Source organism: Diabrotica undecimpunctata, chromosome 2 (genome assembly GCF_040954645.1).
Source record: "Diabrotica undecimpunctata isolate CICGRU chromosome 2, icDiaUnde3, whole genome shotgun sequence".
NCBI classification, from domain to species: Eukaryota; Metazoa; Arthropoda; class Insecta; order Coleoptera; family Chrysomelidae; genus Diabrotica; species Diabrotica undecimpunctata.
The window spans coordinates 118,688,735-118,711,733 of record NC_092804.1 but is presented as its reverse complement, the minus strand read 5'-3'; the positions used below and the strand labels follow the sequence as shown (position 1 = coordinate 118,711,733).

Sequence of the window (22,999 nt, the reverse complement as noted above, 5' to 3'; positions counted from 1 at the left end):
CTACAAGAGTGCTTTGTTTATTATAAAGTATAATAAACTTCGAATTCAAAGAAGGCTTGTTTGCGTCAGCTTCAATATGCTAGCTTATATACACCATGACAAACTTAAGTATGAAATCACCACTTTCTGATAAAAGACAGTATTACGAAACGTCAACTGAAAGCGATAAAAGTAGTTTACCTGCGGAAAATCTTACAATCGACCAAAGTGTGGTACCCCCAAAACACATAATCATAAACAAATAAACATAAACTTACAAGCGTACAAAGTAATTTACCTGCGGAAAATCCTTTATCATACCAAATTATGGATCCCCCAAATCACCCAGTCTAAGTTTCTGAAGCACTTTTAAAACAAAAACATTACGTAACATCAACTTCAAGCGATCAGAGTAATTTACCTGTGGACAATACTACAACAGACCAAATTATGGTTTCCCCAAAGCACCCAGTCCAAGTTTCTTAAGCACTTTCAAAAGAATAAAGAAAACAAAACAGAATAAACATAAGTTACAAGGTCGATAAATGACACTTAAATATAATCGTATTAACAAAAAAATACAGAAATACTAGACGCACTCAACTCAATAGATAACTGCTAGGTTTGCAGCCTAGTCTTACCGAAATCTTAAGTTTAAGAGTACTCCTCCCCTAGTAGGGTACTTATCCTGGCGTATTTCTGTCCGCGAAAATAGTGATCATTCTTCGACACCAGTAACTTATGCATACAAAGGGCAATAAGGCAGTAAATACTACCAGAAAAAAAAACCAGGCTAAATTTACTCTGGAAAAAACCAGTGGCAAAATACATTAACAATATTCATATGACAAAGATTGGAAATAGTAAAAGAAAATTCATGGGCTAGTTCTTTACCTTAGAAGAATTTTTATATAAAAACCTTTCTACAAGAGTACTTTGTTTATTATAAAGTATAATAAACTTCGAATTTAAAGAAGGCTTGTTTGCGTCAGCGTCAATATGCTGGCTTATATACACCATGACAAACTTAAGTATAAAATCACCACTTTCTGATAAAAGACAGTATTACGAAACGTCAACTGAAAGCGATAAAAGTAGTTTACCTGCGGAAAATCTTACAATCGACCAAATTATGGTTCCCCCAAAACACCCAGTCTAAGTTTCTGAAGCACTTTTAAAACAAAAACATTACGTAACATCAACTTCAAGCGATCAGAGTAATTTACCTGTGGACAATCCTACAACAGACCAATTTATGGTTTCCCCAAAGCACCCAATCCAAGTTTATTAAGCACTTTGAAAACAAAAACATTACGAAACATGAACTTCAAGCGATCAGAGTAATTTACCTGTGGAAAATCCCATAACAGACCAAATTATGGTTTCTACAAAATACCCAGTTTAAGCCTCTTAAGCACTTTTAAACCAAAAACATTACCAAACATAAACTTACAAGCGTACAAAGTAATTTACCTGCGGAAAATCCTACAACACACCAAACTATGGTTTCCCAAAACACCCATTCTAAGTTTCTTAAGCACTTTTGAAACAAAACCATTACAAAACATCAACTTTAAGCGATCAGAGTAATTAACCTGTGGAAAATCCTACAACAGGCTAAATTTTGGTTCCCCCAAAACACCCTGTCCAAGTTTCTTAAGCACTTTCGAAAGAATAAAGAAAACAAAACAGAGTATACATAAGTTACATGGTCGATAAACGACACTTAAATATAATCGTATTTACAAAAAAATACAGAAATACTAGACGCACTCAACTCAATAGATAACTGCTAGGTTTGCAGCCTAGTCTTACCGAAATCTTAAGTTTAAGAGTACTCCTCCCCTAGTAGGGTACTTATCCTGGCGTATTTCTGTCAGCGACAATAGTGATCATTCCTTGACACCGGTAACTTATGCATGAAAAGGACAATAAGGCAGTAAATACTACCAGAAAAACAAACCAGGCTAAATTTACTCTGGAAAAAACCAGTGGCAAAATACATTAACAATATTCATATGACAAAGATTGGAAATAGTAAAAGAAAATTCATGGGCTAGTTCTTTACCTTAGAAGAATTTTTATATAAAAACCTTTCTACAAGAGTACTTTGTTTATTATAAAATATAGTAAAATTCGAATTCAAAGAAGGTTTGTTTGCGTCAGCTTCAATATGCTAGCTTATATCCACCATGACAAACTTAAGTATGAAATCACCACTTTCTGATAAAAGACAGTATTACGAAACGTCAACTGAAAGCGATAAAAGTAGTTTACCTGCGGAAAATCTTACAATCGACCAAAGTATGGTTCCCCAAAACACCCAATCCAAGCCTCTTAAGCGCTTTCAAAACAAAAACATTACGAAACGTCAAATTTAAGCTATCAAAGTAATTTACCTGCGGAAAATCCTACAACAGACCAAATTATGGTTTCCCCAAAACACCCAGTTTAAGCCTCTTAAGCACTTTTAAACCAAAAACAATACCAAACATAAACTTACAAGCGTACAAAGTAATTTACCTGCGGAAAATCCTACAACACACCAAATTATGGTTCCCCAAAACACCCATTCTAAGTTTCTTAAGCACTTTTGAAACAAAACCATTACAAAACATCAACTTTAAGCGATCAGAGTAATTAACCTGTGGAAAATCCTACAACAGGCTAAATTTTGGTTCCCCCAAAACACCCAGTCCAAGTTTCTTAAGCACTTTCGAAAGAATAAAGAAAACAAAACAGAATATACATAAGTTACATGGTCGATAAATGACACTTAAATATAATCGTATTTACAAAAAAATACAGAAATACTAGACGCACTCAACTCAATAGATAACTGCTAGGTTTGCAGCCTAGTCTTACCGAAATCTTAAGTTTAAGAGTACTCCTCCTCTAGTAGGGTACTTATCCTGGCGTATTTCTGTCCGCGAAAATAGTGATCATTCCTCGACACCAGTAACTTATGCATAAAAAGGACAATAAGGCAGTAAATACTACCAGAAAAAAAAACAGGCTAAATTTACTCTGGAAAAAACCAGTGGCAAAATACATTAACAATATTCATATGACAAAGATTGGAAATAGTAAAAGAAAATTCATGGGCTAGTTCTTTACCTTAGAAGAATTTTTATATAAAAACCTTTCTACAAGAGTACTTTGTTTATTATAAATTATAATAAAATTCGAATTTAAAGAAGGTTTGTTTGCGTCAGCTTCAATATGCTAGCTTATATACACCATGACAAACTTAAGTATGAAATCACCACTTTCTGATAAAAGACAGTATTACGAAACGTCAACTGAAAGCGATAAAAGTAGTTTACCTGCGGAAAATCTTACAATCGACCAAAGTATGGTTTCCCCAAAACACATAATCATAAACACATAAACATAAACTTACAAGCGTACAAAGTAATTTACCTGCGGAAGATCCTTTATCATACCAAATTATGGATCCCCCAGATCACCCAGTCTAAGTGTGTGAAGCACTTTTAAAACAAAAACATTACGTAACATCAACTTCAAGCGATCAGAGTAATTTACCTGTGGACAATCCTACAACAGACCAAATTATGGTTTCCCCAAAGCACCCAGTCCAAGTTTCTTAAGCACTTTCAAAAGAATAAAGAAAACAAAACAGAATATACATAAGTTACAAGGTCGATAAATGACACTTAAATATAATCGTATTTACAAAAAAATACAGAAATACTAGACGCAGTCAACTCAATAGATAACTGCTAGGTTTGCAGCCTAGTCTTACCGAAATCTTAAGTTTAAGAGTACTCCTCCCCTAGTAGGGTACTTATCCTGGCGTATTTCTGTCCGCGAAAATAGTGATCATTCCTCGACACCAGTAACTTATGCATAAAAAGGACAATAAGGCAGTAAATACTACCAGAAAAAAACCACGCTAAATTTTCTCTGGAAAAAACCAGTGGCAAAATACATTAACAATATTCACATGACAAAGATTGGAAATAGTAAAAGAAAATTCATGGGCTAGTTCTTTACCTTAGAAGATTTTTTATATAAAAACCTTTCTACAAGGGTACTTTGTTTATTATAAAGTATAATAAACTTCGAATTCAAAGAAGGCTTGTTTGCGTCAGCTTCAATATGCTAGCTTATATACACCATGACAAACTTAAGTATGAAATCACCACTTTCTGATAAAAGACAGTATTACGAAACGTCAACTGAAAGCGATAAAAGAAGTTTACCTGCGGAAAATCTTACAATCGACCAAAGGATGGTTCCCCCAAAACACTTAATCATAAACACATAAACATAAACTTACAAGCGTACAAAGTAATTTACCTGCGGGAAATCCTTTATCATACCAAATTATGGATCATCCAAATCACCCAATCTAAGTTTCTGAAGCACTTTTAAAACAAAAACATTACGTAACATCAACTTCAAGCGATCAGAGTAATTTACCTGTGGACAATCCTACAACAGACCAAATTATGGTTTCCCCAAAGCACCCAATCCAAGTTTATTAAGCACTTTGAAAACAAAAAGATTACGAAACATCAACTTCAAGCGATCAGACTAATTTACCTGTGGAAAATCCTACAACCGACCAAATTAGGGTTCTTCCAAAACACCCAATCTAAATCTCTTAAGCACTTTCAAAATAAAAACATTTCGAAACATAAACTTACAAGCGTACAAAGTAATTTACCTGCGGAAAATCCTACAACATACCAAATTATGGTTTCCCCAAAACACCCAGTCTAAGTTTCTTAAGCACTTTTAAAAGAAAAACATTACGAAACGGTAAAGTAATATTTATCTGTGGACATTCCTACAACAGACCAAATTATGGTTCCCCCAAAGCACCCAGTCCAAGTTTCTTAAGCACTTTCAAAAGAACAAAGAAAACAAAACAGAATATACATAAGTTACATGGTCTATAAATGACACTTAAATATAATCGTATTTACAAAAAAATACAGAAATACTAGACGCACTCAACTCAATAGATAACTGCTAGGTTTGCAGCCTAGTCTTACCGAAATCTTAAGTTTAAGAGTACTCCTCCCCTAGTAGGGTACTTATCCTGGCGTATTTCTGTCCGCGAAAATAGTGATCATCCCTCGACACCAGTAACTTATGCATAAAAAGGACAATAAGGCAGTAAATACTACCAGAAAAAAAAACAGGCTAAATTTACTCTGGAAAAAACCAGTGGCAAAATAAATTAACAATATTCATATGACAAAGATTGGAAATAGTAAAAGAAAATTCATGGGCTAGTTCTTTACCTTAGAAGAATTTTTATATCAAAACCTTTCTACAAGAGTACTTTGTGTATTATAAAGTATAATAAACTTCGAATTCAAAGAAGGCTTGTTTGCGTCAGCTTCAATATGCTAGCTTATATACACCATGACAAACTTAAGTATGAAATCACCACTTTCGGATAAAAGACAGTATTACGAAACGTCAACTGTAAGCGATAAAAGTAGTTTACCTGCGGAAAATCTTACAATCGACCAAATTATGGTTTCCCCAAAACACCCAATCCAAGTCTCTTAAGCACTTTCAAAATAAAAACATTACGAAACATAAACTTACTAGCGTACAAAGTAATTTACCTGCGGAAAATCCTACAACATACCAAACTATGGTTCCCCCAAAACACCCAGTCTAAGTTTCTGAAGCACTTTTAAAACAAAAACATTACGTAACATCAACTTTAAGCGATCAGAGTAATTTACCTGTGGACAATCCTACAAGAGACCAAATTATGGTTTCCCCAAAGCACCCAATCCAAGTTTATTAAGCACTTTCAAAACAGAAACATTACGAAACATCAACTTCAAGCGATCAGAGTAATTTACCTGTGGACAATACTACAAGAGACCAAATTATGGTTTCCCAAAAGCACCCAATCCAAGTCTCTTAAGCACTTTCAAAATAAAAACATTACGAAACATAAACTTACAAGCGTACAAAGTAATTTACCTGCGGAAAATCCTACAACATACCAAATTATGGTTCCCCCAAAACACCCAGTCTAAGTTTCTTAAGCACTTTTAAAAGAAGAACATTACGAAACATCAACTTTAGGCGATTAAAGTAATTTATCTGTGGACAATCCTACAACAGACCAAATTATGGTTCCCCCAAAGCACCCAGTCCAAGTTTCTTAAGCACTTTCAAAAGAATAAAGAAAACAAAACAGAATATACATAAGTTACATCGTCAATAAATGACACTTAAATATAATCGTATTTACAAAAAAATACAGAAATACTAGACGCACTCAACTCAATAGATAACTGCTAGGTGTGCAGCCTAGTCTTACCGAAATCTTAAGTTTAAGAGTACTCCTCCCCTAATAGGGTACTAATGCTGGCGTATTTCTGTCCGCGAAAATAGTGATCATTACTCGACACCGTAACTTATGCATAAAAAGACAATAAGGCAGTAAATACAACCAGAAAAAAGAGCCAGGCTAAATTTACTCTGGAAAAAACCAGTGGCAAAATACATTAACAATATTCATATGACAAAGATTGGAAATAATAAAAGAAAATTCATGGGCTAATTTTTTATCTTAGAAGAATTTTTATATAAAAACCTTTCTACAAGAGAACTTTGTTTATTATAAAGTATAATAAAATTCGAAATCAAAGAAGGTTTGTTTGCGTCAGCTTCAATATGCTAGCTTATATACACCATGACAAACTTATGAGTATGAGTATGAGTAACAAAAAGTATGAAATCACCACTTTTGTATAAAAGACAGTATTTCGAAACATCAACTGTAAGCGATAAAAGTAGTTTACTGTGCAAAATCCTATAACCGACCAAATTATGGTTCCCCCAAAACACCCAATCCAAGTCTCTTAAGCACTTTCAAAATAAAAACATTACGAATTATAAACTTAGAAGCGTACAAAGTAATTTACCTGCGGAAAATCCTACATCATACCAAATTATGGTTCTCCCAAAACACCCAGTCTAAGTTTCTGAAGCACTTTTAAAACAAAAACATTACGTAACATCAACTTCAAGCGATCAGAGTAATTTACCTGTGGTAAATCCTACTACCGACCAATTTATGGTTCCCCCAAAACACCCAGTCCAAGTTTATTAAGCACTTTCAAAACAAAAACATTACGAAACATAAACTTACAAGCGTACAAAGTAATTTACCTGCGGAAAATCCTACAACATACCAAATTATGGTTCCCCCAAAACACCCAGTCTAAGTTTCTTAAGCACTTTCAAAAGAATAAAGAAAACAAAACAGAATATACATAAAGTTAAATGTGTCGATAGCAATTAAAGTAAATTGTATACTCACGCTTAATCAAGCCATTAAGAGCGATGCTGGGAATATTTATATTCCACTAAGCATCAACAATTTACCCATGTAAATTACTATCTTTCTTGTACTCATTGCGTCGAGTAAGGACGATAAATATGCGAAAATAGTTGCGTTTCGATTTATTTTGAGCTTCCTACCACTCCCTGACACGTGTTTCTGGGTCTTCCCGTCATCAGAGAGAGCTTGTAAGAAAACTCAAACTAAACCAAAACGCACCGGCTACTCGGCAATTATAGACAAAATAATTACCAGAGTATGCTACTAGAGACATCTAGTGATGAAAGATGAAGTTAAATGTGTCGATAGAAATTAAAGTAAATTGTATACTCACGCTTAATCAAGCCATTAAGAGCGATGCTGGGAATATTTATATTCCACTAAGCATCAACAATTTACCCATGTAAATTACTATCTTTCTTGTACTCATTGCGTCGAGTAAGGACGATAAATATGCGAAAATAGGCGTTTTGGTTTAGTTTGAGTTTTCTTACAAGCTCTCTCTGATGACGGGAAGACCCAGAAACACGTGTCAGGGAGTGGTAAGAAGCTCAAATTAAATCGAAACGCAACTATTTTCGCAGAATATACATAAATTACATGGTTGATAAAGATACTTAAATATAATCGTATTTACAAAAAAATACAGAAATACTAGGCGCACTCAACTCAATAGATATCTGCTGGGATTGCAGCCTAGTCTTACCGAAATCTTAAGTTTAAGAGTACTCCTCGAAAATAGTGATCATTCCTCGACACCAGTAACTTACGCATAAACAGGACAATAAGGCAGTAAATACTACCAGAAAAAAAACCAGGCTAAATGTACTCTGGAAAAAACCAGTGGCAAAATACATTAACAATATTCATATGACAAAGATTGGAAATAGTAAAACAACATTCATAGACCAATTCTTTAACTTAGAAGAATTTTTATATAATAACCTTTCTACAAGAGGGCTTTGTTTATTATTAATTATAATAAAATCCGAATTCAAGGAAGGTTTGTTAACGTCTGCTTCAATATTCTAGCTTATATACACCATGACAAACTTAAGTATCAAAATACCACTTTCTGATAAAAAGACCGTATTAGGACACGTCAACTGTAAGCAATAAAAGTAGTTTACCTGCGGAAAATCCTACAATCGACCAAATTATGGTTCCCCCAAAACACCCAGTTTAAGTTTCTTAAGCACTTTTAAAGCAAAAACATTACGAAACATCAACTTTAAGCGAACAAAGTAATTTACCTGCGGAAAATCCTACAACCTTTACCAACCTATACCAAATTATGGTTCCCCCAAAACAGCCAGTTAAAGTTTCTTAAGCACTTTCAAAACAAAAACATTACGAAACATAAACTTTAAGCGATCAAAGTAATTTACCTGTGGAAAATCCCACAACAGACCAAATTATGGTTCCTTCATACCACCAAGTCCAAGTTTCTTAAGCACTTTCAAAAGAATAAAGAAAACAAAATAGAATATACATAAGTTACATGGTCGCAAAAATACAGAAATACTAGACGCACTCAACCCAATAGATAACTGCTAGGGTTGTAGCCTAGTCGTACCGAAATCTTAAGTTTTAAGAGTATTTGGTGTGTGTATATCTCCCTGCTAATAACTACTGGTAGTTGATGTGGGTTTTCTTGTTAATTAAAAAAAAAAAGAGAACAATCAGTTAACTCCAAATTACACGCGGTCCTTACCTACACCAAGAGGATCTTAAGTGCCAACTGTCAAGGCTCTAAGACTTTTGCTTTAAGAAGAATAAAAGCTATAATAATATAAAAAGAAGAGAAAGAAAACCTGTTAAGAACACATTGAATACAGTGTATTCTTATACCAAGAAGAACCTTTATACTAAGGTTCAAGACTTAGAAGACCAGAAAGTTTAATTCAAGAAAAAGAAAAAGACTAATAAAATGGGAATACGAAAAGACTCGTGGACCCCAACTTTCTTGCTTACACCACGAGAAAATTAACTAACAAATTTCAAGACCACGGAATTTTGATTAAAAAAGCATAACTGCATAAATAGAAGAAGAACAAGACCTAATGACCTCATATTTAATAGAGTTCTTCCTTACTCAGGGATATTTTATATACAAAGGTACAAGAAGACCTGTGTTTCAAGAACAAGATAAGGCATAATAATTTGAAAAGAAGGGAAAGAAAACTTCTTTCGAAGCCCGAAATTTAAATAGGGTTCTTGCTTTTACTAAAAGGACAACTTTTAAAAATTCGATTGTTTATGTTAAAACAGGACATTGTTTAAGTTAAAAAATAACATAAACGTAAAAAACAAGTCCCCTACCCTTCTTTTATGATTATTAGTTCTTTCTTAGCGCAAGAGTAACCTATGTACTTACGTTAGACTCTATTAATTTTATTTTCTTTAAGTAAGAGAAGAAGAAAAGTTATTGACCTCAATTGTAACTATGTGTAAAAGTACTACTGAAAACGAAAAAGAAGAAAACATGACAATCCCAAAAACACTAGTGTTCATTCAAATACCAAATATGTACACGCCAAGTTTTAAGACTTATCTTAAAATTCCTTTAAATTTTAAGATAAAAAAAAGATTTAATAACACGAGAGAGAATGAAGAAAATGAAAAAGAAGACATATCAATACGAAAATCAAAAGATCATTCTTATACCATGAAAACCTTGTGTGATAAGTTTGAGAACTTTAGAAGTTTGCTTTTAACAAAGTTAGTAGGCATACGAAAATTAAAAAGAAAAAATAAGACTTGTTAAACCAAAATTGACAAAAAATATTTAATGACGTCAAATTTGCTAAGAAACCAGCTCGCTTATACCAATATAATCGTACGTATTAAGTTTCAAATATCTAGGACATTTTGCATAAGAAAAACAACACACAAAACAATACGAGAAGAAAAAGAAAATATTTTATATACATTATATTATTTATAGTAACTTACAATAATCCAATTGTTTTTTTAGTCTTCAGTTTAATATATAAACTGACCTCTAATCTACAATAATATAAAAAAATTTAAAAACTCACCTGAAAAAACTTTAATTTTACAGTTCTGTATACGTTTCATAGTACCTTTCCCGCTGGAAACTGGCCATTAACTGAGGGGCCTATTAAAGGTGCTTCGTTTATATCCTGATCTGCATACTGGATTTGTACCCGTTGGTTCTGGTTCGGTATTGGAATTTTGTGTTTAAAAAAATTTAATTTTACAATTCTGTATACGTTTCATAGTACTTTTTCTGCTGGAAACCGGCCATTAACTGAGGGACCTCTTAAAGGTGCACTGTTTATACTCCTGATCTGCATACTGGGTTTGTACAGGTTAGTTCTAGTTTGGTATTGGAATTTTGTGTGTAAAAAAAATTTAATTTTACAATTCTGTATACGTTTCATGGTACCTTTCCTGCTGGAAACTGGCCATTAACTGAGGAGCCTATTAAAGGTGCACTGTTTATATGCCTGATCTGCATACTGGATATGTACCGGTTGGTTCTTGTTCGGTATTGGAATTTTGTGTGTAAAAAAACTCATTTTTACGATTCTGTATATGTTTCATAGTACCTTTCCCGCTGGAAACTGGCCATTAACTGAGGGGCCTATTAAAGGTGCACTGTTTATACTCCTGGTGTGCATACTGGATTTGTACCAGTTAGTTCTAGTTTGGTATTGGAATTTTGTGTGTAAAAAAAATTTAATTTTACAATTCTGTATAAGTTTCATAGTACTTTTTCTGCTGGAAACTGGCCAATAACTGAGGGGCCTATTAAATGTGCACTGTTTATACTCCTGGTGTGCATACTGGATTTGTACCAGTTAGTTCTAGTTTGGTATTGGAATTTTGTGTTTAAAAAAAGTTTACTTTTACAATTCTGTATGCGTTTCATAGTACCTTTCTTGCTGGAGACTGGCCATTAACTGAGGGGCCTATTAAAGGTGCACTGTTTATACTCCTGGTGTGCATACTGGATTTGTACCAGTTAGTTCTAGTTTGGTATTGGAATTTTGTGATTAAGAAAAGTTTACTTTTACAATTCTGTATGCGTTTCATATTACCTTTCCCGCTGGAAACTGGCCATTAACTGAGGGGCCTATTAAAGGTGCACTGTTTATACTCCTGCTGTGCATACTGGATTTGTACCAGTTAGTTCTAGTTTGGTATTGGAATTTTGTGTTTAAAAAAAGTTTACTTTTACAATTCTGTATGCGTTTCATAGTACCTTTCTTGCTGGAGACTGGTCACTCCTGGTGTGCATACTGGATTTGTACCAGTTAGTTCTAGTTTGGTATTGGAATTTTGTGTTTAAAAAAAGTTTACTTTTACAATTCTGTATACGTTTCATAGTACCTTTCTTTGCAGTTAGTTCTAGTTTGATATTGGAATTTTGTGTTTAAAAAAAGTTTACTTTTACAATTCTGTATGCGTTTCATAGTACCTTTCTTGCTGGAGACTGGCCAATAACTGAGGGGCCTCTTAAAGGTGCTTCGTTAATATCCTGATCTGCATACTGGATTTGTACCCGTTGGTTCTGGTTCGGTATTGGAATTTTGTGTTTAAAAAAATTTAATTTTACAATTCTGCATACGTTTCATAGTACTTTTTCTGCTGGAATCTGGCCAATAACTGAGGTGCCTATTAAAGGTGCACTGTTTATACTTCTGGTGTGCATACTGGATTTGTACCAGTTAGTTCTAGTTTGGTATTGGAATTTTGTGTTTAAAAAAAGTTTACTTTTACAATTCTGTATGCGTTTCATAGTACCTTTCCCACTGAAAACTGGCCATTAACTGAGGGGCCTATTAAAGGTGCACTGTTTATACTCCTGCTGTGCATACTGGATTTGTACCAGTTCGTTCTAGTTTGGTATTGGAATTTTGTGTTTAAAAAAAGATTACTTTTACAATTCTGTATGCGTTTCATAGTACCTTTCTTGCTGGAGACTGGCTACTAACTAAGGGGCCTCTTAAAGGTGCTTCGTTTATATCCTGATCTGCATACTGAATTTGTACCCGTTGATTCTGGTTCGGTATTGGAATTTTGTGTTTAAAAAAATTTAATTTTACAATTCTGTATACGTTTCATAGTACTTTTTCTGCTGGAAACTGGCCATTAACTGAGGGGCCTTTTAAAGGTGCACTGTTTATACTCCTGATCTGCATACTAGGTTTGTACAAGTTAGTTCTAGTTTGGTATTGGAATTTTGTGTGTAAAAAAAACTCATTTTTACGATTCTGTATATGTTTCATAGTACCTTTCCCGCTGGAAACTGGCCATTAACTGAGGGGCCTATTAAAGGTGCACTGTTTATACTCCTGGTGTGCATACTGGATTTGTACCAGTTAGTTCTAGTTTGGTATTGGAATTTTGTGTTTAAAAAAAGTTTACTTTTACAATTCTGTATGCGTTTAATAGTACCTTTCTTGCTGGAGACTGGCCACTAACTGAGGGGCCTTTTAAAGGTGCTTTGTTTATATCCTGATCTGCATACCGGATCTGTACCCGTTGGTTCTGGTTCGGTATTGGAATTTTGTGTTTTTAGAAAAATTTAATTTTACAATTCTATATACGTTTCATAGTACTTTTTCTGCTGGAATCTGACATTAACTGAGGGGCCTATTAAAGGTGCACTGTTTATACTCCTGGTGTGCATACTGGATTTGTACCAGTTAGTTCTAGTTTGGTATTGGAATTTGTGTTTAAAAAAAGTTTACTTTTACAATTCTGTATGCGTTTCATAGTACCTTTCTTGCTGGAGACTGGCCACTAACTGAGAGGCCTCTTAAAGGTGCTTTGTTTATATTCTGATCTGCATACTGTATTTGTACCCGTTGGTTCTGGTTCGGTATTGGAATGTTGTGTTTTTAGAAAAATTTAATTTTACAATTCTATATACGTTTCATAGTACTTTTTCTGCTGGAATCTGCCATTAACTGAGGGGCCTATTAAAGGTGCACTGTTTATACTCCTGGTGTGCATACTGGATTTGTACCAGTTAGTTCTAGTTTGGTATTGGAATTTTGTGTTTAAAAAAAGTTTACTTTTACAATTCTGTATGCGTTTAATAGTACCTTTCTTGCTGGAGACTGGCCACTAACTGAGGGGCCTTTTAAAGGTGCTTTGTTTATATCCTGATCTGCATACCGGATCTGTACCCGTTGGTTCTGGTTCGGTATTGGAATTTTGTGTTTTTAGAAAAATTTAATTTTACAATTCTATATACGTTTCATAGTACTTTTTCTGCTGGAATCTGACATTAACTGAGGGGCCTATTAAAGGTGCACTGTTTATACTCCTGGTGTGCATACTGGATTTGTACCAGTTAGTTCTAGTTTGGTATTGGAATTTGTGTTTAAAAAAAGTTTACTTTTACAATTCTGTATGCGTTTCATAGTACCTTACTTGCTGGAGACTGGCCACTAACTGAGGGACCTCTTAAAGGTGCTTTGTTTATATCCTGATCTGCATACTGGATTTGTACCCGTTGGTTCTGGTTCAGTATTGGAATTTTGTGTTTAAAAAAATTTAATTTTACAATTCTGTATACGTTTCATAGTACTTTTTCTGCTGGAAACTGGCCATTAACTGAGTGGCCTCTTAAAGGTGCACTGTTTATACTCCTGCTGTGCATACTGGATTTGTACCAGTTAGTTCTAGTTTGGTATTGGAATTTTGTGTTTAAAAAAAGTTTACTTTTACAATTCTGTATGCGTTTCATAGTACCTTTCTTGCTGGAGACTGGTCACTCCTGGTGTGCATACTGGATTTGTACCAGTTAGTTCTAGTTTGGTATTGGAATTTTGTGTTTAAAAAAAGTTTACTTTTACAATTCTGTATACGTTTCATAGTACCTTTCTTGCTGGAGACCGGCCACTAACTAAGAGGCCTCTTAAAGGTGCTTTGTTTATATTCTGATCTGCATACTCTATTTGTACCCGTTGGTTCTGGTTCGGTATTGGAATTTTGTGTTTTTAGAAAAATTAAATTTTACAATTCTATATACGTTTCATAGTACTTTTTCTGCTGGAATCTGCCATTAACTGAGGGGCCTATTAAAGGTGCACTGTTTATACTCCTGGTGTGCATACTGGATTTGTACCAGTTAATTCTAGTTTGGTATTGGAATTTGTGTTTAAAAAAAGTTTACTTTTACAATTCTGTATGCGTTTCATAGTACCTTTCTTGCTGGAGACTGACCACTCCTGGTGTGCATACTGGATTTGTACCAGTTAGTTCTAGTTTGGTATTGGAATTTTGTGTTTAAAAAAAGTTTACTTTTACAATTCTGTATGCGTTTCATAGTACCTTACTTGCTGGAGACTGGCCACTAACTGAGGGGCCTCTTAAAGGTGCTTTGTTTATATCCTGATCTGCATACTGGATTTGTACCCGTTGGTTCTGGTTCAGTATTGGAATTTTGTGTTTAAAAAAATTTAATTTTACAATTCTGTATACGTTTCATAGTACTTTTTCTGCTGGAAACTGGCCATTAACTGAGTGGCCTCTTAAAGGTGCACTGTTTATACTCCTGCTGTGCATACTGGATTTGTACCAGTTAGTTCTAGTTTGGTATTAGAATTTTGTGTTTAAAAAAAGTTTACTTTTACAATTCTGTATGCGTTTCATAGTACCTTTCTTGCTGGAGACTGGCTACTAACTAAGGGGCCTCTTAAAGGTGCTTCGTTTATATCCTGATCTGCATACTGGATTTGTACCCGTTGGTTCTGGTTCGGTATTGGAATTTTGTGTTTAAAAAAATTTAATTTTACAATTCTGTATACGTTTCATAGTACTTTTTCTGCTGGAAACTGGCCATTAACTGAGGGGCCTATTAAATGTGCACTGTTTATACTCCTGGTGTGCATACTGGATTTGTACCAGTTAGTTCTAGTTTGTTATTGGAATTTGTGTTTAAAAAAAGTTTACTTTTACAATTCTGTATACGTTTCATAGTACCTTTCTTGCTGGAGACTGGCCACTAACTGAGAGGCCTCTTAAAGGTGCTTTGTTTATATTCTGATCTGCATACTCCATTTGTACCCGTTGGTTCTGCTTCGGTATTGGAATTTTGTGTTTTTAGAAAAATTTAATTTTACAATTCTATATACGTTTCATAGTACTTTTTCTGCTGGAAACTGCCATTAACTGAGGGGCCTATTAAAGGTGCACTGTTTATACTCCTAGTGTGCATACTGGATTTGTACCAGTTAGTTCTAGTTTGGTATTGGAATTTGGGTTTAAAAAAGTTTACTTTTACAATTCTGTATGCGTTTTATAGTACCTTTCTTGCTGGAGACTGGCCACTCCTGGTGTGCATACTGGATTTGTACCAGTTAGTTCTAGTTTGATATTGGAATTTTGTGTTTAAAAAAAGTTTACTTTTACAATTCTGTATGCGTTTCATAGTACCTTTCTTGCTGGAGACTGGCCAATAACTGAGGGGCCTCTTAAAGGTGCTTCGTTAATATCCTGATCTGCATACTGGATTTGTACCCGTTGGTTCTGGTTCGGTATTGGAATTTTGTGTTTAAAAAAATTTAATTTTACAATTCTGCATACGTTTCATAGTACTTTTTCTGCTGGAATCTGGCCAATAACTGAGGTGCCTATTAAAGGTGCACTGTTTATTCTTCTGGTGTGCATACTGGATTTATACTTAGTTCTAGTTTGGTATTGGAATTTTGTGTTTAAAAAAAGTTTACTTTTACAATTCTGTATGCGTTTTATAGTACCTTTCCCACTGGAAACTGGTCAATAACTGAGGGGCCTATTAAAGGTGCACTGTTTATACTTCTGGAGTGCATACTGGATTTGTACCAGTTAGTTCTAGTTTGGTATTGAAATTTTGTGTTTAAAAAAAGTTTACTTTTACAATTCTGTATGCGTTTCATATTACCTTTCCCGCTGGATACTGGCCAATAACTGAGGGGCCTCTTAAAGGTGCTTCGTTTATATCCTGATCTGCCTACTGGATTTGTACCAGTTAGTTCTAGTTTGGTATTGGAATTTTGTGTTTAAAAAAAGGTTACTTTTACAATTCTGTATGCGTTTCATAGTACCTTTCTTGCTGGAGACTGGCCACTAACTGAGGGGCCTCTTAAAGGTGCTTCGTTTATATCCTGATCTGCATACTGGATTTGTACCCGTTGGTTCTGGTTCGGTATTGGAATTTTGTGTTTAAAAAAATTTAATTTTACAATTCTGTATACGTTTCATAGTACTTTTTCTGCTGGAAACTGGCCATTAACTGAGGAACCTCTTAAAGGTGCTTTGTTTATATCCTGATCTGCATACCGGATTTGTACCCGTTGGTTCTGGTTCGGTATTGGAATTTTGTGTTTAAAAAAATTTAATTTTACAATTCTGTATACGTTTCATAGTACTTTTTCTGCTGGAATCTGCCATTAACTGAGGGGCCTATTAAAGGTGCACTGTTTATACTCCTGGTGTGCATACTGGATTTGTACCAGTTAGTTCTAGTTTGGTATTGGAATTTTGTGTTTAAAAAAAGTTTACTTTTACAATTCTGTATGCGTTTAATAGTACCTTTCTTGCTGGAGACTGGCCACTAACTGAGGGGCCTTTTAAAGGTGCTTTGTTTATATCCTGATCTGCATACTGGATTTGTACCCGTTGGTTCTGGTTCAGTATTGGAATTTTGTATTTAAAAAAATTTAATTTTACAATTCTGTATACGTTTCATAGTACTTTTTCTGCTGTAAACTGGCCATTAACTGAGTGGCCTCTTAAAGGTGCACTGTTTATACTCCTAATCTGTATACTGGGTTTGTACAGGTTAGTTCTAGTTTGGTATTGGAATTTTGTGTGTAAAAAAAATTTAATTTTACAATTCTGTATACGTTTCATAGTACTTTTTCTGCTGGAAACTGGCCATTAACTGAGGGGCCTATTAAATGTGCACTGTTTATACTCCTGGTGTGCATACTGGATTTGTACCAGTTAGTTCTAGTTTGGTATTGGAATTTTATGTGTAAAAAAAATTTAATTTTACAATTCTGTATAAGTTTCATAGTACTTTTTCTGCTGGAAACTGGCCGTTAACTGAGGGGCCTATTAAAAGTGCACTGTTTATACTCCTGGTGTGCATACTGGATTTGTACCAGTTAGTTCTAGTTTGGTATTGGAATTTTGTGTTTAAAAAAAGTTTACTTTTACAATTCTGTATGCGTTTAATAGTACCTTTCTTGCTGGAGACTGGCCACTAACTGAGGGGCCTTTTAAAGGTGCTTTGTTTATATCCTGATCTGCATACCGGATTTGTACCCGTTGGTTCTGGTTCGGTATTGGAATTTTGTGTTTAAAAAAATTTAATTTTACAATTCTGTATACGTTTCATAGTACCTTTCTTGCTGGAGACTGGCCACTAACTGAGAGGCCTCTTAAAGGTGCTTTGTTTATATTCTGATCTGCATACTGTATTTGTACCGGTTGGTTCTGGTTCGGTATTGGAATGTTGTGTTTTTAGAAAAATTTAATTTTACAATTCTATATAAGTTTCATAGTACTTTTTCTGCTGGAAACTGACATTAACCGAGGGGCCTATTAAAGTTGCACTGTTTATACTCCTGGTGTGCATACTGGATTTGTACCAGTTAGGTTTAGTTTGGTATTGGAATTTTGTGTGTAAAAAAAATTTAATTTTACAATTCTGTATAAGTTTCATAGTACTTTTTCTGCTGGAAACTGGCCATTAACTGAGGGGCCTATTAAATGTGCACTGTTTATACTTCTGGTGTGCATACTGGATTTGTACCAGTTAGTTCTAGTTTGGTATTGGAATTTTGTTTTTAAAAAAAGTTTACTTTTACAATTCTGTATGCGTTTCATAGTACCTTTCTTGCCGAAAACTGGCCACTAACTGAGAGGCCTCTTAAAGGTGCTTTGTTTATATTCTGATCTGCATACTGGATTTGTACCCGTTGGTTCTGGTTCGGTATTGGAATTTTGTGTTAAAAAAAATTTAATTCTACAATTCTGTATACGTTTCATAGTACTTTTTCTGCTGGAAACTGGCCAATAACTGAGGTGCCTATTAAAGGTGCACTGTTTATACTCCTGGTGTGCATACTGGATTTGTACCAGTTAGTTCTAGTTTGGTATTGGAATTTTGTGTTTAAAAAAAGTTTAATTTTACAATTCTGTATGCGTTTCATAGTACCTTTCCCGCTGGAAACTGGCCATTAACTGAGGGGCCTATTAAAGGTGCACTGTTTATACTCCTGGTGTGCATACTGGATTTGTACCAGTTAGTTCTAGTTTGGTATTGGAATTTTGTGTTTAAAAAAAGATTACTTTTACAATTCTGTATGCGTTTCATAGTACCTTTCTTGCTGGAGACTGGCCACTAACTGAGGGGCCTTTTAAAGGTGCTTCGTTTATATCCTGATCTGCATACTGGATTTGTACCCGTTGGTTCTGGTTCGATATTGGAATTTTGTGTTTAAAAAATTAAGTTTACAATTCTGTATACGTTTCATAGTACCTTTCTTGCTGGAGACTGACCACTAACTGAGAGGCCTCTTAAAGGTGCTTTGTTTATATTCTGATCTGCATACTGTATTTGTACCCGTTGGTTCTGGTTCGGTATTGGAATTTTGTGTTTTTAGAAAAATTTAATTTTACAATTCTATATACGTTTCATAGTAGTTTTTCTGCTGGAAACTGGCCACTAACTGAGGGGCCTATTAAAGGTGCACTGTTTATACTCCTGGTGTGCATACTGGATTTGTACCAGTTAGTTCTAGTTTGGTATTGGAATTTTGTGTTTAAAAAAATTTACTTTTACAATTCTGTATGCGTTTCATAGTACCTTTCTTGCTGGAGACTGGCCACTAACTGAGGGGCCTCTTAAAGGTGCTTTGTTTATATCCTGATCTGCATACTGGATTTGTACCCGTTGGTTCTGGTTCGGTATTGGAATTTTGTGTTTAAAAAAAATTTAATTTTACAATTCTGTATACGTTTCATAGTACTTTTTCTGCTGGAAACTGGCCATTAACTGAGTGGCGTCTTAAAGGTGCACTGTTTATACTCCTGATCTGTATACTGGGTTTGTACAGGTTAGTTCTAGTTTGGTATTGGAATTTTGTGTGTAAAAAAAATTTAATTTTACAATTCTGTATACGTTTCATGGTACCTTTCCTGCTGGAAACTGGCCATTAACTGAGGAGCCTATTAAAGGTGCACTGTTTATATGCCTGATCTGCATACTGGATATGTACCGGTTGGTTCTTGTTCGGTATTGGAATTTTGTGTGTAAAAAAATTTAATTTTACAATTCTATATGCGTTTCATCTCTAGCACCGGTGCACCTTATCGGAGGCTATGCATTATCCACTCGAGTACTTTTCCTACTGGAGACTGGCTACTAACTGAGGGACCTCGTGAAGGTGCACTATTTATATTCCTAATCTGCATGCTGGATTCTTACCGAATGTTTTTAGTTCGGTATTGGAATTTTTTGTGTGTCCGGGTAAAATTTAGATATTTGGGGTATTATATTTAATTTTATTTATTATGGGATAAGGATACGGGCACTGGAGGTGATTTTAATGGACATATGAGTAGAAAAGGAGCGGGAATAAAAAGAGTTTGCGGAGGTTTAAGAATCGGAATAAGAAATAAAGAAGAAAATAGTTTGATTGACTTTGCAGTGGCATTGGATTTGGCTGTCATTAATGCGTTCTTTAGGAAGACTGAAGACCAGTATGTCACTTATAGTAGCGGGGGATGGGAAAGTCAAATAGATTTTGTGTTGTATAGAAGAAGTCAGTTAAAAGAGGTTTTTAACACCAAAGTGATAAAGACAACAATAAAGTTGTGATGCGAGTGGGAGAGGAAGTGCTAGGAAAAAATCTGTTAAAGGGCCTCCCATAGACAAAGAAATTTGGTGGTGGAACGATGAGGTGCAACACAAGGGTAGAGAGAAGAAAGAGGCAAGAAAGAGATATGCGAGGTCTAAAAAAAAGGAAGATAAGAGTATGTACAAGGCAGCAAAGAGGGAAGAAAAGTGCGCTGACAGATCGTATGCACAGCTGTATGAAGAGTTGGAAACACCCGAGAGGTTGAAAAGGTTATACAGCATTGCTAAAGTAAGGGACGAAATATCACAGGACTTAACTCACATACGGCAGATTAAAAGTGCGGATGGAAGAGTGTTAAGATCCGATGTTCAAATAAAGCGGAGATGGTATGAGTACTTTAGAATGTTGCTGAATGAAGAACTGAAGAAATGAAGAACACCAGAGGAGAGACAGAGGATGCGGGATTTAAAATAAGAATGTAATACCGGAGAGAGTGAGAAGTAAAGTTGTCAAGGCGTTAAATAGGATGAAAAATGGTAAGGCAGTAGCTACTAATGAAATATATATGGAGGTTTGGAAGGCTATAGGAGAGGAAGGTGTTAATATTTTGTGGCAAATGTTGAGTAGGATATATGAGGAAGAAAGGATTTTCAAAGCATAAAGAGAGAGTATGATGGTATAATTGTATAAAGATAAAGGGGACATTAAGGACAGCAAGAACTATAGAGTGATAAAATTAATGTCGCACACAATGAAAAATTGGAAAAGAACTGTAGAGCGAAGGTTCAGGAGAGAGACATCGATAGGAGAAGAACAATTTGGGTTTATGCCAGGAAGGAGGACAACGGATGTTTTGTTTGCTTCTAGACAGTTGATAGAGAAATATAGCGAGAACAAAAGAGAGCTACATTTGGTATTTATAGATCTCGAGAAGGTATACGAAACAGTCGCTAAACAAGAGATACGGAGATGTATGAGAGAGAAATGGGGTCCTGAGAAGTAAAGTCTTGTGTCGGATTGACCGAAAGTTTTCCACTGATGGTTGGCTTACATCAAGGTTCTTCACTAAGTCCCTACCTGTTTAACCTTGTAATGGATGTACTGACAGAGAAAGTAAGCGAGTGAGATCTAGGTCACTGCTATTTGCTGATTATATCGTGTTGGTAGAGGGGAGCAAATAAATGATGGAGAAGAAGTTGAAGTGTTGGAGAAGGGCTACTAAAAAGGGTGGACTTAAGGTTAGCAGGTCGAAAGCGGAGTATATGTGACTAGAAGAAAGAGGAATGGTTGGCTGTATAGAATTGCTTGGAGAAAAGGAGTACAACGAGTAGAAGAATTTAAATACCTTGGCTTTTACAAAACGGAAAATGTGGTCCTAGATCGAGAAATTGCCGACAGGATACAGGCTGGTTGGTTTAACTGGACTCTTAAAGAGCAGGGTATTTTGTAATCGAAAGAGGGCTAAAAGAAAAGATATAGAAGAGTGTGGTGAGACCTGCATTGGTGTGCGGCAATGAAGTGTGGCCTGTAAGTAAGATTCAGGAAAAGAAGATGGAGGTAGCTGAAATAAAAATGTTACGGTGGATGTTGGGTAAGACTAGAAGGAACAGGATCAGTAACGACTTAATTAGGGAAAGAGCCGGGGTGACTAAGGTCTCAAGATAGATTCAAGAAAAATACTGCAATGGTTTGGTCTGTTAAACGTAGAGATGAAAACTATGAATGAATATGTGTTTTTCCCCTGTTTAGGCTTTGTCGCCTCTTCAAGCGTGGGGTTTTTTATTGGGTAAACGTCAATTTACACATTGCCGCTCTCTGCAACCAAGTGGTGGCTGTAAAACAGTAATGTCAGTGTGATTTCCTGCCTTTGGGTGCCGGTTGGACTAAGTCGGCAACTACGTACAAGTTATGTTGGAAAAACGGTATTTTTCAGATTGTTAGCATTTTGTTTTATTCAGTTTAAACGAGTGAAGGATAGCTATGACTGTGTCCTTACCTAGAATCCGGTATCGTTGTATAATGAGATTGAGAAACCAAAGAAAACCAATCTCCCCCTGTTGTGATTTTAAATTCGACTCTTAAGGAGTGCTCACTGTACCCATACAGTTCATTGGACATTTGATTTAAATAACGTATTTTAAATAACGTACTTAATAAATAAGTATGACGTTTTTGTGTATGTTTGGATCGATTTTTCGTTAATGACTTAAGACCGTCGTAGGTGTCAAGGCAGGGGTTTGATCGGCACTTATCGTCGATCAAGTCGATGTTCCGTGGGCAACTTCATCGTGGACCAGTTCAGGTGGTCCGTTGATAAAAATGCCACATCAATTCAAATACGGAGCGATTACTATGAGCATTGTTTGGACTTTCTTTAGTAAGAAACGCATTGAGGTTGGCTGTGGCTAATTCTTCACCTAGGAAGAACTAGCCACAACCTACTGTGAAGGAGATATTTGAGGGGACTGAGTTTCCATTTTTGGGATATTGATATATTTTGAAAGACCTCGTTACAGATATGTTGATATGAGATTTTTTAGGTAAAACGTCAGGTAAAAATCATAGGCGTGAGATCATTTATCGACTGTGTACGTTTAAGGAGAGTTCGCCTAAGGGGAAGTGACTGTCTGTGTCTTTTTTTGTGATGTGGGAGCGCGTTTTTTGGCGTGACATTTGTGTTAATATGCTTAATGTTTGGTGCGGCAGTTTTTACAGCATGGTGCATTTGCAATTCATATGATTTGTGATTTTCCCGCAGTTTGCACAGATAGTGGATTGTTACGATAAATTCTGACCCAAAACCGTAAATATATTTATTACTAATATTTTCATTCATTCA

General features: G+C 35.2%; 1 protein-coding gene across 1 annotated transcript; it reads left to right on the top strand.

Moving 5' to 3' along the window:
- The first annotated feature begins 95 nt into the window (after positions 1–95).
- Positions 96–20,592, top strand: LOC140433881 (uncharacterized). The gene is made up of 3 exons (XM_072521855.1): positions 96–212; positions 19,884–20,062; positions 20,175–20,592. The coding sequence occupies exons 1-3, from the start codon at positions 96–98 to the stop codon at positions 20,590–20,592; spliced, it is 714 nt and encodes a 237-aa protein (XP_072377956.1).
- Positions 20,593–22,999: the final 2,407 nt, after the last annotated feature.